Raw genomic sequence first — 13,739 nt, forward strand, 5'->3', positions numbered from 1 at the left:
TGCTTCTTCCCATGATTCCTGGGGACAGAACTGGAGGGGTGGGAGTCATAGAGCCAGCACCTCTGGGGTGCGGATGCTGCAAGGCCAAGGCTTCGTGCAGGACAGGACGAGGAGTTGCCAACATATTTGGGGTCTTCAAAGGGCAGGGCCAGAACAACCCATGGGAGGAAGTCATTGACAGTGAGAAGAGCAAGAGAGCTGGGTGGGGAGCCCTGGAACCTGGATGCATGGCTGAGTCTGGGCCCCCCTCTGGAGACCTCACTGTAGGGTAACCCAGGGCTGGGTCTTTATGTCCAAGCCAGGTTGTGGCAGAAAGTTGGGTCCCTGGGAAGCTGAGAAACTGGAAGAACCCAGCCCCAGCTGCCTAACAGGGCTGAAAGCCAGTCCTGCGCAGAAGAGAGGGAAACCCTTAGATCAATCTAAGTGAATGTCTGAAAGAACTTTCCAAATGAAGGTTGGCGAGACCCACGACCTTGGAGCCACTGTGGGAGTTCTGAGGAGGAACCGGGAGACCTGAGTCTAGAGCCTTAGTGCTGGGACCCTGTCCTACTGTGGGGACAGTGCCGGGTCGGTGAAAACCCCCCAGTGCGTTCTGTGTCTTCGAAGCCTAGTGGCTCTGGCTCGGGCCCCAGGGCTGCCCCCAGGCAGAAAACTCCCAACAGAACCCTCAACCCACGGGACCGGCGGAGACCGAGGAGGCAGCCAAGTCCAATGGAGGGTGTTCTTCCTCATCCCTGGCCCCACAGGCCTAGCTGCCTTCCGGGGCTACACCTTTCAGCATGCTAGCCAGACAGGGAAGCCAACCAGACCACCCACCCCCTGACCTCCCCCAGGCCCCAGCACAGAGGTCAGACTCCCTCCCGCACAGTCTTGGGGACCCAAAGGCCATCAGAGTCCTGTCCAAGCACCTGGATTAGGACATTCCTTGAGGACAGGAATTGCTTCTCATGTGTGACGGGGTTTCCCAGGGCCCCTCCAGAGGCTTGGGATTGCTGACAGGTACAGAAACATGCACCTCTCAGCTCAGACTTCAGCTTGGGTGTGTCGTGGGGTACGTGGTTGTTGGGAGGAGGGCTCTTGTCTGTGTTAGTAAAAACGTTATTTTTTCTTCCTGGCAATTTCCCTCTTTGGAAGGGATGGTCTCAAGTCCTGGGGAGAAGGTCTGGGTGAATGTTTTGCCTTTCCAAACCCACTCCCTCTCCCTCAGTGCATTCCCATCTCCCTGCCTTTGGCTGACCGCTTGCCCAGAGCCCTAGAGACCCTAGAGAATGTGTTTTGTCCCTATAGAATGTGGACTCAAAGCCCAGGTGGGCTGTCTGAGGGGGCGCCCCACAGACAGAGCAGGGTGCAGAGAAGAGCCCTCCTTACCAAGTCTGAGCTGCCTGGAGGAGACCCCTCTGGCCTGGGGCCCAGCAGAGGACCCGGACCGGAGGCCGGGCCCCAACAGCAGGTCTGCCAGAGCAGCCCGAGTGGCCAAGGAGCCACTGTGTGGTTATTGCAGATCCTTGGGGTGAAGACACCGGGTGCTGGTGGCACTCAGCTTCTCGCTGGCTGTGCCCCGAAGGCTGCTCCAGCTGGGTATTGGGTGACGGCCTGGGGGCAGCTTCTGTCCAAGCCCCTGCCCTGGGGAGGCAGTGCCCAGGGTCAGGCCTTCGCTCTGCTGTCCCAGGAGGACAGGAACTGTCAACCCTTCCCTGGAAGCCAGAGATAACACCAGGCCTCCGAAGGTCTAGTTCAAATCAGGGTCCCTCTGGAGGTCCAAAGAGAGTGCCCTGGTGTGGGGCTGGCAGGGGCCCTGCCGCCCCTCACCCGGGTTAGCAGCCGCCTTCCACCTTGATGTGCAGGATCTTAGAGAAGCCGGGTCTCCGTCGCAGGGCCTGCAGACCAGACCTGGGTTAGTATTTCTCGGGGTTGAATCCTCAGGGGCACACAGGGCAGGCCTTCCCATCACACACCCATTGCCAGTCCCAGCCTAGGGGCATGGGGTCTTGGGTGGCCTCAAAGGCAATTACTCACCTGAAGTTTAGTCACCATGTCTTCAAACAGCTTCTGGGCCTCAGGACTGCTGGGCTCTTTGAAATAATCAGCAATCCCAATCTGGACCACAATGGATTTGAGGTTCCGGCAAATGCCTGGGAAGAGGTAGGTAAGGTGCGTGCCTGTGTTTGGCCTGGGCAGTGGGGCTGCCGCCTTTCCTCTCACTAATGAAATCAGAACCCTACTGAGGGACAGTCAAATGCCAGGCCCTGGAAACACAGAGAGGAGGGCACACCCACGCTGCTCAGGGGCTCAACGGGGCAACGGGAGAAGGTGGAGGGTGATGTCGAAGACTGGAGGCTGCAGTGAACTCTGGGAGGATGAGCGGGCAACGGCTGTGCAGGGGCCCCAAGAAAGGATTCCCCCAGCAGAGGGGACAGTTGCACTATGGCCTGGGCATTCGGACGTGAGTAACAAAGGCTGAGCAGCTGAGGGGAGGCCGGTGGGTCTCGGCGGGAGAGTGAAAGAAGGGAGACAGAGAGCAAACGAGTGGGAGCAGAGGGCTTAAGGGACTGGATGTGCCCATGAAGTCAGGAGAGGAGGGGGGAGAAGGTCAGGAGGTGGAGCGGGCCCTGAAGGTCATGACTTCGAAAGCTGAGCAGTTAATTCTGATGGTCAGCCCAAGGCGAGGCCATGAGGCTGAAGGGGAGGGAAGAAGAGGATCCTGGAAATAATGTCAATAATGGGGTCCAGCCCAGGGTTCAATGGTCTTGGATGATGGTCTCACTCTATGGGTGTGAGAAGCACACACTGGGCACTCGTGCCCTCTCTGAAGGTGGAAGCATGACTGGAGACGGAGCGCGTGCAGGAGGGAGGCGGGGCCGCGGGAGGCGGGGCCACGGGAGGCGGGGCCACGGGAAGCCCGGCTTGGAGTCTAGACCAGGGAGAGGAGTCTTCCCTCTGAGAACTGTCCTCAGGGGCTCACACACCATCGAGTTCAACCCTCCCATCCATCCTAGAAAATCTGCTTAGGAGATGGGGAACAAAACTCAGAGAAATATAGTAATTTGCCCAAAGTCACACAGCTAATAAGCAGCAGAGTCAGAATTGAGCCAGGTCAGTAAAGCTCCAAAAACCTGTGCTCTTAACCTGTCTGTTCTCTCATCTCTGCCCCTGGCTCACACAGGGGGAGAAGGTGCTGCCTTGCTCCTGTCTCCACCATGAGTAGGAGGCAGGACAACAGATTAAGAGGGCGCAGGGCAACAGATTTCTGTTGAACTGAACTACTTGGACCAGATGCTGGAAGGCCCTGAAGGCCACGCTGAGTGCAGAAGGCACTGGTAGCAAAGCCGGGACTAGAACCCTGGTCAGTCTAACTCCAGCACTGGTGCTTGCTGACTAGGAGTGACGAGCCGCTCGTTATACTTCTTGCTGATCAGGTCGTACCCCACCCCGTGTGCCAACCCCTCCGCTCACTGTTGAAATGCAGCAGGGCCTTGGGGGTGACGGGGGTGGCCGTGAGCACCAGCATCTCGAGTCCCTTCAGGCCTTCCCGGCAGACCTCAGCCGCCACCTCCTGGGTGATCTCCGACACGTGGTCCAGCTCCAGGACCTGCAGCCGCATGCAGTTTCTTGCTAGGAAGAGGGAGGAAGGGCGAGGGCCCGCTGCTGAGCTCTCCGGGGCGCCTCCTGCCCAGCGCCCTAATAACGCTCCCGCCACCACCAGGCTGCAGCCCGGAGCTCCTCTGAGGTTTCCGTGTCGCACCCGCGCCCGCTTCCCCCCAACCCCCACCACGGTCCCAAGGGAAGACTCACCGAGTGATGCCAGGCCCTGCACCCCGCAGCCGGCGCCCCCAACCCCCAGGGCCCTGAGGTGGGGCCAACAGCGACCGATCATCTGCAGGCAGCGGTTACTGAAGCGCGTGGGCTGCTGGCTGGACAATGGGGGGGGCAGGGAAGGTCGTCAGGAAAGCATATGGTTGCACGACACCCCAAGCCTGCTCCTCCTTCAGGCTCCCCCTTGGGTGCCCTTGCCCACCAACTTCCCCAGCTGCTTAAATCAGGAACCTGGGGTCATCCCTGACTCCTCCCCCCTCACCTCCTGCCAACCCACGGATTCTGATTCCCAAATAAGTCTTCAACCTACAGTTCGGACCACCATCAATACTCATCTGGATTATAACTAGACTCCCTGTCAATTCATCCCCCACGCTGCTGACAGTGAGCCAGTCATTCCTACTTTCTCTCACTCAGTCATTCAACAAATGGTTCTAAGGGTCTATTACAGCCAAGAACAACTGAGCTAGGCCCCGGGGGCATGGTGGTGACAACACAGACATGGTCCCTACCCTGAGGGAGTGGACAGTGAGCTGAAGGGGGAGGGGGGACAAAGCATGTTACCTGCCGGATGTAATTAAGGTCTAAAATCCCCCAACTGCTTCCCAGCACTTTCTAGATAAAATACAAAATCTAAACCCCAGAGGCGAGGCCTTCCTGACCTTACCTCAACCTGCCTTTCCCCACTCACTGCTCGGCTCTGCCCGCCACTGCTCACCACTCACACCAAACTTGCTGTTTCCCTGAACACTAACTCGCCCAGGCCACAGGTATCACCTGGGCATCTGTGGCACACGTGGCATCCGGGACATGGAAATGGACATTTACAGCCTCTGCCCTGAGAACTGTGAGTCTTATGGAAACTGAAATACTGAGAAACTGTCGCAGAACAGACTAGGGCAGGAGTTGGGACAAGGTGCGGTAGGAATGGCAGCGGGAGAGCAGTGACGAACTCAACTAAGGTGCTGCTGGTATTACTGGAGAAACACTGGAGGACCTGGGGGGAGATGCCACGTGAAGACAGGGCTTGCTGCCAAGGCACAGGGAGCAGACAAGCCTGACACGTTTGAGGGGCTCCGAGGACAGCCACGAGTGACCTCACGCCCTGCACTCTCCACCAGCAAGCTTTTTTGTACGCAACACACCGATGGCCCTGAACTGCCTTTCACGTGCCAAATCGAACTATTTGCTTTTCTAGCTAGTATTTACTCACCACTTACTGTGGGCCCTGCAGGCTTTGGGGACACACCTCCTTTGAGCTACCAACAGTCCTAATAAGGTCAACAGATCCCTAATATCACCTTCACTTTGCAGGCTGAGAAACTGAAGCACTATTGGGTTGTGCAAAGTCGCACTGCTGGTAAGCCAGGACATGCCCCTGGGTCTGATTTTAAGCCTTGCACCTAACACTCAAATGCACAGGTTGATGAATGTGAATCTGTCTCCCAAACCAGCTGATGGAGTGGGCCCAGATCTGCTCAGTCCTCAGCCCCAGGCCCCACCCAACTCTGTCCCCTCCTCACCCTTGCCAGGGCTCACCAGGGGTGAAGTGGCGCCACCTGGAGGGAGACAATCTCTCTGCAGCCCGCGCCCAGGGCCCAAATGACCTCATGGCCAACGGGATCTGTGGCGCTCCTGTTGAAAAGACAAAGCTGGGGCCACCCACCCTGGTGGCCTCTGCTCCCTTCTCTGGGGCCACAGAGCTCTTGGGTTCCTCTGCCTGAGCGCCCAGGGGAAGGGTATGCAGAGCCCCAGGATTCCTTGGGCCCAAAGGCAACCCTCTGGGGTTGCATCTGGTGTGTCAGACCTACCTGTAGGTGACCGCCTGCAGGGCACGGCAGTAGCAGCTGGCCAGCCAGAGCGAACGGTCGGTGAGGATGTTGGGACAGTGGGAGATGCGCAGGATCAGCAGATTGCCCCCTGCAGCCTTCAGCAGGGACTCCAGCCCTGCTTCCAGGCAGCCGCTGGGGATAAGAGGTCAGGGGGTACTCGTACCCACCTACTGCTCTGGAAAGCATCCCCATGTACTTCTGGGTCTGCACCCCGGAGCACCCACCCACCACGGCCTCACCGGGTGTTTCGGGCATACTCCTCCTTGCTCTCCTTCTTGCCACGCTGCCGAGGCTTCAGGTTCTGCAGTGTCAGTGAGTGGGCCTGTGTGCACCACTGAGCCAGCATTGCCAGGAACTGCAAAGAGAGAGGGGTCACCTGGGGGTGAGGGGCTGGCTGGAGGTGGACCAGCTCCAGGGTAGGCGGCCCCATGAGAACATTTTGGAAAGCCGGCAATATGCTGGAGAAGGTGAGGGGTGGAGGTGAGTTCACAGCAGGGATGAGTGGGTGGGCAGGGGCAGGGGGCAGAGACAGGCACCTTGGAACAGACTCGGGCGTTCTCGAGCAGCACCCGCGTCCAGACGGCGGGGTGTCGGGCCACAAAGCGCCAGTCCCGGCAGACCTCGGCGGCATGCAGCAGCGTGCGTGTGTCCAAGTAGGTGAAGATGCAGAACAGAGCGGCTCGCATCTTGAGGATCTCCGGGCTGATGACCTCGTTGGAGCGTGAGGGGCTGCCCCTCTCTGCTCGGCGACCCCGCCCACTGCCTCCCTCCGAGCGGGCTGCACAATACCAAAGGGTCAAAGGTGAGTGTGGAGGGTCAAAGGCCAGCATAGGGATGTGGGTGGGGAGCTAGGGTAGGTTAGGAGCTATAGGAGGAATGGGCATGAGAGACCCATGCTGGGGGACCAGCGCCTCGGGAGGGAGGGCAGTAGGCCTCTGCTGCCCCTCCTTTGCAACATTCCCATCCCTCATTTTGTAAATTTAAAAAAAAAGGGCAGTCTTTCCTCAAATAAATCCTTTTTAAGGTACTATATCGTCACATAGTCTAAACTCACCCCCTAGATGAGGCAACTGAGTCAAGTTTAGAGAAGGAAAGGGTTTGGAGGGCCACGGCACAGGACAGAAACGAAGCCTCTGCGAACAGAAGGCAGGTGAGAGGCTGCGCGAAGCGGTCACAGAGATGAGAACCCTCTCACCTGCACATACGTGCATGGCCCTGTCTGTGTGCTGGAAGGCACCCTCCGCAGCTGCTCTAGGGCCTCAGAGTCTGGAGTCAGCTACTCCTGTAAATGGCAGTGAGCCTACCACATAAACAGGCCCCTTGGATGTGGCATCTTTGTGCAGAACCAGCACTGCCCTGTCACTCAACTTCCCGCCCCAGGGCATGCAGGGAACTGTGTGGGAACTTGTCGTTCTCATCGTGGGAAGTCTGGGGCAAGGGGAAGGTGGTACAGGAGCCCGAGAGGTGTATGGCCTCGGCCCTCTGTCTGTTGGCAGGGCCTGTACCTGGGAAAGCCTGGCCTCTCTGCCCACCCTCCTAGGACTCACCTGAGAGCCGGCAGCTGCTCAATGGCCCAGCCATAGCAGGCCCAGGGTGGGGGACGTCTGAGGGGCCCTCAGCCTCTGACTCGGTGGTTCGGGAGCCCACATCCGAAACATCACCCTCCTCCCCCTCCGTGCTGTGTCGGCGGGGTCTGCGCTGCCAGTTTTGAATGGCCTGGCGCCGCAGGCCTGAGCTTCGAGGGGCCTGAGCCCGCTCTGAGCCACCGTTGGCATTCTGGGTCCTTGTGCCCAAGCCCCCAGGCCCACTGTCTTCAGGCGCCCCCTCTTCTGGTCGGGGCAACTCCAGACTGTCACTGTCATAGCAGCCTGAGCTCTGGGACACAGCTGGGACACGGCTGGAGGCCCTGGGGTGGACCAGATGGTAAGGAGTGAGGAGAGAAAGGCATCAACACTGCCCAAACTTCCCATCCCACCCCTATCGCCAACCGAGGGCAACCCGCCCACCCTACTTTCCAAGAGCCCCCTCTGAATGTGGAAAAGCAGACAGACAGAGGTGACCCAAGGAGGATGGGGAGAGGAGGAGCCACGCCTCCAGACAGGTCAGCCATCCAGCGGGCCGATGGATCTTTCCCAGGGGAGGGTGGGCTGTGTGGGGCAGGCTGGGCCTGAGGCTTACCCTGTGCTGGGAGAGGAGCCATGCCGGGACACTGCGTATGTGCTAGGCATGGCCAGGCCCACGTGGTGCTCTCGCTGTGGGCCCCCAGAGCGGGAGGGAAGGCAAGGGGGCCAGAGGAAGCAAGAGAATGAGAAGGAGCAGGTGAAACAGGGTGAAAGATTGACAGAAGAGAAGAGAGAAGAAGGAAAAAAAGTTGGGAAAGATGGACAAATAGACAGACAGCCCAGAGAGGTGGGCTCACCAGCCCCCTGCACATCCCCACCCAGCCCCCCAGCCCCGGCCTGTGGCTCCTGGGCTCTCATCTGCAGGGATGGGCCTCTGAGTCACATCTTCCCACAGCCTCAGGGGCCTGCCCACTGCGGTTTCAGAGGGGCTCCCCTGTTCCTGGACCCCCTACTTCAAGCCTAGAGTATGCGCATGGGGAGGACCCGAGGAAGGGAGCATTGCAGGGGATGTCGGTCCACACATAAGGGGTTTCTGGAAGCTGGGGTGTGGGTGGAGGAAAGAAGGCAGGTGGGCACTCACCATTCGGCCTGGGCCCCGGGGCGCAGGCCCGGCGCCGCTTCCCCCAGCTCCACGGCCCAGGCTGGCACTTGGTGTGCTGCCGCAGCTGCTGCTGATGACCTGCAGCTGCCGTTCGGCGCGGTCCGCCCGCTCCAGGAGCTCCTCGATGAACTGCTGCAGCCGCAGCTTGGCGCTGGCTTCCCGTGCCGCTGTCTCCTTCAGGAACTGGTCGATCTGCACCACCTCCCTGGGCCCAGAGCAGTCTCTTACCCCAGGGCCTCGGGCTGGCTGCTCACCCCCCCCTCTGGAGGACACCCTGGCCAGTGGGGAGTGACAAGGGCATAACTGCCCACAATGTCTGCTTACGGTCACATGGGTACACGCAGAACAGGCCCAGGCACACTGTCCCACACAAAGGCACACACAGAAAGGCCAGCATATACTCCGAGTCACCGACTCACACCCCACCCATCCAGCTGTACACACACTACTGGACACACCTGCTCCCTGCGGACACACTCACAGGCATACTCAGTCACACCCAGCCACTTCCCTCCTCCAGACACTCTCACAGACATACAAGCACACAGCAAAGTATGCCAAGTCCAATGCACAGCCACACACTGACACGTGTACTCACAGCATGTTCACCCATGGACACACTCAGTCTGAGACAGACAGCCCCACCGACACCCTCAAACACTCGCCCCACACATACCACGCACATTTGCAGAAACACTCTCAGGTGCAGAAGCACACTTCCAGAAGCACAGCCACCCTCCAGAGGCTGCACGTACCCACAGCACACTTAAGAGTCATAAAAGTATTTACTCCTAGCCCTGGCTGGTGTAGATCAGTGGATTGAGCGCAGGCTGTGAACTAAAGGGTCGTTGGTTCAATTCCCAGTCAGGGCACATGCCTGGGTTGCAGGCCAAGTTCCCCGGGGGGGGCCACATGAGAGGCAACCACACACTGATGTTTCTCTCCCTTTCTCCCTCCCTTCCTCTCTCTCTCTGAAAATTAAAAAAATAATAATAAAATAAATAAATAAAATCTTAAAAAAAAGTATTTACTCCCAAGTGCATTCAGAGTTGTTCGTGCATCCACTTAACACTGACTGAGCACCTTCTTGGTGCCAGGCACTGTTCCGGGCATTGGGGGCACAGCGCTGAACAAAGCAGAGGACAATCCCCGCCCCCATGGAGCTTATCTCGCTATGAGGGCAGATAAATAACACCTACACGTTTCATAATTCCACACTTAAAGGCCAGAGAGATAAGCAGGAGCCCCAGAGACGGAGAAGGAGCAGACAGCGGGACAGAAGGAGATCCCGGGTGAGTGGGACACTCCGAGGGAAGCTGAGGGAAGAAGTGTTTCCAGATCGGCCGTGTCAAGTGCTGCTGCCAGGCCATGTGTGACGATGGCTTGGCCTTGGCAACGGGAAGGTCACCGGCGACATGGAGGACGGTGGTGGAGGTGGGCACCTGATCAGAATGGGTTCAAGAGAGAACGTGGGGGAAGAAATCAGAGAAGAGGATAAACAATATTTTAAAGAGTTGTTTTGCAAGGAGAGAAAAGGGGCAGCTCAAGGAGGAGGCAGGGCTGTGGCAGATGGAGATTGTGTTTGTGTGCTTTTAGGGATGAGAGGGTAGATAGGGAAAATCTGATGAAGGCAGAGAGAGAGAGGGGAGAATTGAGTGGGCAAAAAGGGAAAGGACCCGGTGCCACACATAATGTGGGAGCTGGCCTCGGCTAGAGCAGCGGACGGAGAGAAACAGTCCTCACAGACAGGCACTGGGGCACGCTGCCATGGACTCGACACACATCCTCGTGACACTCGGCCCCACACTCACCACCATTACGTGCTCATGGCCACAGATCCCAGATGCCAAGGCCACAGACACAGACACACATTGCCACACTCAAGAAGGTGGTAACGGCACAGTGACACACAGGGTCACCCACTCAGGAACATTCGTGGGCACGTGACCCTGCGGACCACTCACTGCTGCTTGCGGCTCAGCTCCTGTTCCTTGTGCACGAGGTCCTGCTTGAGAGAGGCCAGCAGTTCCACACTCACGTCCACCTGCCGCGAGAGCTCAGAAGCTCGCTCCTCCAGCTCCTCCTTCTCGCGCCCCAGCCGGGCGCTCTCCTGCCTCGCAGTCTCCAGCTCAGCAGCCTTGCGCTCCAGCTCGGCCTGCAGCCGGCCTACCTGGCCTGCGATCTTCTGCTCCACCTCCTCGCTCAGCCTCTCCAGTCGTCGGTCCACCTCCAGCTTCTCCAGTGCACGGATCTTGAGTCGAGCCAGGCCTTCCTCATAAGCCACATCGGCAGGTGAGGGGGAAGCAGGCGAGGCGGAGGTGGGCCCAGGGCAAGGGCTGGGGCCGGGCGGCGGTGTGGAGCACGCGGAGGAGGCCACCGACTTGCGGGCGAACAGCTCCCCCAGAGGGATCTCGATCTCGCGCAGGGCATAGCGCGCGGCGGCGGCGGGCACGAGGCCGGGCTCCGCCAGCTCCTCACAGGGCAGGCTGGCGGGCACCAGGTCCCCGGGGAAGTGGGCGAGGGGCGCGTGGTGGTGGTGGTGGTGCAGCAGGTGGGGCGTGGCGGGCGACGGCCCGGCCGCCTGCTCCTTGCCCTGGAAGGACGTGCTCTCGAAGACCTCGCGCCGGGCGCCGGGCACCGCCAGCAGGGCGGCAGGCTCGGGCGCCAGCGGGAAGCCGGACGCCGCGGCGGCCGCGGCCGCGGCGGCCGCCCCGTCGCAGATGCTGTTGGTCTTGGAGAGGATGTAGAGCGTCTCGTAGGTGTGGCTGTACTCCAGGTGCGCGCGCAGCGACGACAGGCTGCGGAAGCGCTTGTGCTCCCCGCAGCGCGGGCAGCGGTACGGCAGGTCCAGCGAGGCCATGGCCCCGCCGGCCCCGGGGCGTGCGGGCTCCACCGCGGCCGCCCCGCCGATCAACCGGGCGCACTCATGGGGGGGCCGTGGACGAGCCCCCCTGTGGGATCAGGAAGGCTCAGGGACCCGCAGCCAGGGGCGAGGAGGCTAGAAGAAAGGGAGTAAATCTTAGGAGGGGGTGTCCCTGTTCCACTCTTCGCACCTCGTACCCTCCCCCACCCCTGAGGAAAGTGACTTCCCTAGAAAACAGGTGGCCCGAAGAGAGGGCCGAGGGGGAAGACCCAGGGCCTAACCCCCCAGAGGGCGCTGGCCTGCCTGCTCTGGAACCTGTGCGAAGGCCTGTACATGTACGAGGATGAAAAAGTGAGAATTCTTTAAGGGAAAAAAAAAAGGCATCTGCTTTATTTACAATAGTTCCAACCTGGACATAACCCAAGTGCCCATCCATCACCAGTAGAATGAATAAAGTGTGGTATATTCATAATGGAATATTACCCAGCAATAAAAAAGGAACCATTGATACATATGACAACATGGATGAATCCATTCAATGTTGTTACACGAAAGAGGCCAGACCAGAGTGCAAACTGTAGGATTCTGTATATGTGGAGTTTCAGAACGGACTGAATTGGAGATACCAAGTCAGAACAGAGGTTGCCCTGGTTGGCTCTACGGACTGGAAGGGGCAGGATGGACACTCATGTGACACAGGTATATGCATATACACATAGTCAAGCTGTGCACTTAAGACTAGTGCACTATATGTACTTGATTGTTCACATTACATCTCAAAAAAATCTTTAAAAGAAGATGCTTATTTCCACATCACGCAAACCACACCCATAAAACAGCCCGGACCATTGACACCACATTGCAGTGACCACGATGTCCGCCTCACCTGGTAATGCCTCTGCGTGCGTCACTGTTTCTGCCTCTCCTTCTGGGCCACACTCCCGACCTGGCCCTCCAAGCACCCGGTGCTTTTCTCAGGTTTCTCCAGGATGCAGCCCTGCCCTGCCCTTTGCTCCAAGGGCCACAGTATTTGTCCCCCCCAGGTCCCTTCTGGCACAAGCCACCGTCTTTTCTGGAATCCCACCCCTGGTCACCCTCAAAACCCACTGTCCATCCTCCATCACCTCTGGCTTCTGGCCATCCCCCCCCCCGCCCCCGTCTCGTGGGGTCTCTAGCCCATTCCTCCCTGCAGTCCTCTTCCTAACTGCCTGCCATTATTGGGTTTCAGCCACCCTCTGCCATCCGCCAGATCACAGGCCACCTGCCAGTCAGGCAATTCAGTTGTCATCGGGAGTCTTCACCCACTTGGTCCCTTGGCTGATACTCCTGACCCCTCCATCTTCGTAGGCTGCCATTAAGGCACCTGGTTTGAGTTCTCTGACCTCCTCTTCTTGCTGCCTTCTGAATTGTCCTGTCTCCTGATGGGAGGGCTTCACATGCCCTTCGCTTCTATCTTCTCCCCAGGAGTTCTGGTTCACCCCCACGGGTTAACTCACACCTTAAATCTATTAAGGCTCAGCTCTCCATCCTGACCTGCTCTTGAGTTCCATTTGCTTTGGCATTTCCACGTGGAAGTATGGGTGTGTGATGTCTGTTCCCCGTGCAGCCCAGCACCCAGTCCTCCTTCTGAGAACAGCACCCTGCTTTGACCCTGGGGAACCATTCTCCCTTTCCCACTTTCTCAGTCCATGCGGTCTGGATGGGGGGTTGACGGTCCATCCCTGGCTTCAGAGGTAAGAATGTGATATAGGCCGATCAGAGGCTTGGGATGGACACATATTGCCCGAGTTGAATCAATGAGTCTTTTCTCATTGAGTTACTGAGTTACTTCTCCAGGACATCTCTGGAACTACTGGGGAAAGCATCCTCTTTGGGCTCAGGTTTCTAAGCTGATGGGGAGGACCAGAGCTTTGAGGGCCATCTTTGGGAGGAACCACCAGAGAATGAAGCCAACACAAAGAAGTAGAACTGAGATGGAAAAAGAGAGATTCTTCACAGACACTTCACAGATGCTGGTCTGTTCGATTCTGTGAACCAATCAATTCCCTTTTTCGTTTAAGCCAGTTGGACATGGGTGTGTATTACTTGCACCAGGAAGAAGTCCTAGCCCAGAAATTAGAATCAGGAATGGAATTTTTAAAAGTAATAGGCCCCGAGAAGGAGCTAGCTGAACTCAGGAGAGGAGTCAGATAGCACCGCTCCACCCACTCGGAGGTCGGCGAGCCCTGCCGCACAGCAGCAGAACATCTGGCCAAGTTCTCCCACTGCCTCTGGGGCCCAACCGATGTTCCCACCAAGGCCGAAATTTGGGGAGACTTGCACAAAATGTCACAGTGTTGGGTGTGACCTCCAGAAGGTCCAATAAGAAGGAGACACACTGGCCGCAAGGGGTCCATCTGAAAGCAGACAGGGAGGAAGTGCTGCTGTGCCCACAGAAGCTTTTTTTGCCTGAGGCCAGTAATCCAATATGGCTGAGAGTCAGATAATTAAGAGCCAGTTCTCTGCTT

At 58.2% G+C, this 13,739-nt stretch overlaps 1 protein-coding gene across 1 annotated transcript; it reads right to left on the reverse strand.

The window, feature by feature from the left end:
* Positions 1-1,814: 1,814 nt before the first annotated feature.
* Positions 1,815-11,229, reverse strand: FBXO41 (F-box protein 41). The gene is made up of 12 exons (XM_037126332.2): positions 10,334-11,229; positions 8,349-8,574; positions 7,824-7,897; positions 7,193-7,551; positions 6,182-6,423; positions 5,885-6,000; positions 5,625-5,777; positions 5,353-5,448; positions 3,793-3,911; positions 3,454-3,612; positions 2,017-2,132; positions 1,815-1,877 (listed from the first exon to the last, which is right to left on the reverse strand). Exons 1-12 carry the CDS (start codon positions 11,227-11,229, stop codon positions 1,815-1,817), a joined length of 2,619 nt encoding a protein of 872 aa, XP_036982227.2.
* Between the last annotated feature and the right edge of the window lie 2,510 nt (positions 11,230-13,739).

Source organism: Artibeus jamaicensis, unplaced genomic scaffold, assembly GCF_021234435.1.
Source record: "Artibeus jamaicensis isolate MK-2021 breed Jamaican fruit bat unplaced genomic scaffold, CSHL_Jam_final contig_3174, whole genome shotgun sequence".
NCBI lineage: Eukaryota > Metazoa > Chordata > Mammalia > Chiroptera > Phyllostomidae > Artibeus > Artibeus jamaicensis.

Bases quoted from the DNA above. Each gene is read 5' to 3' on its own strand.
- FBXO41 (XM_037126332.2), bottom strand. From the start codon at position 11,229: ATGGCCTCGCTGGACCTGCCGTACCGCTGCCCGCGCTGCGGGGAGCAC. The intron at 8,575-10,333 runs GTGAGTGGTCCG...CTCTGGGCCCAG, and splicing joins GAGCTGAGCCGCAAGCAGCA to GGAGGTGGTGCAGATCGACC. The intron at 7,898-8,348 runs GTGAGTGCCCAC...GGGGGCCCACAG, and splicing joins CCCGGGGCCCAGGCCGAATG to CGAGAGCACCACGTGGGCCT.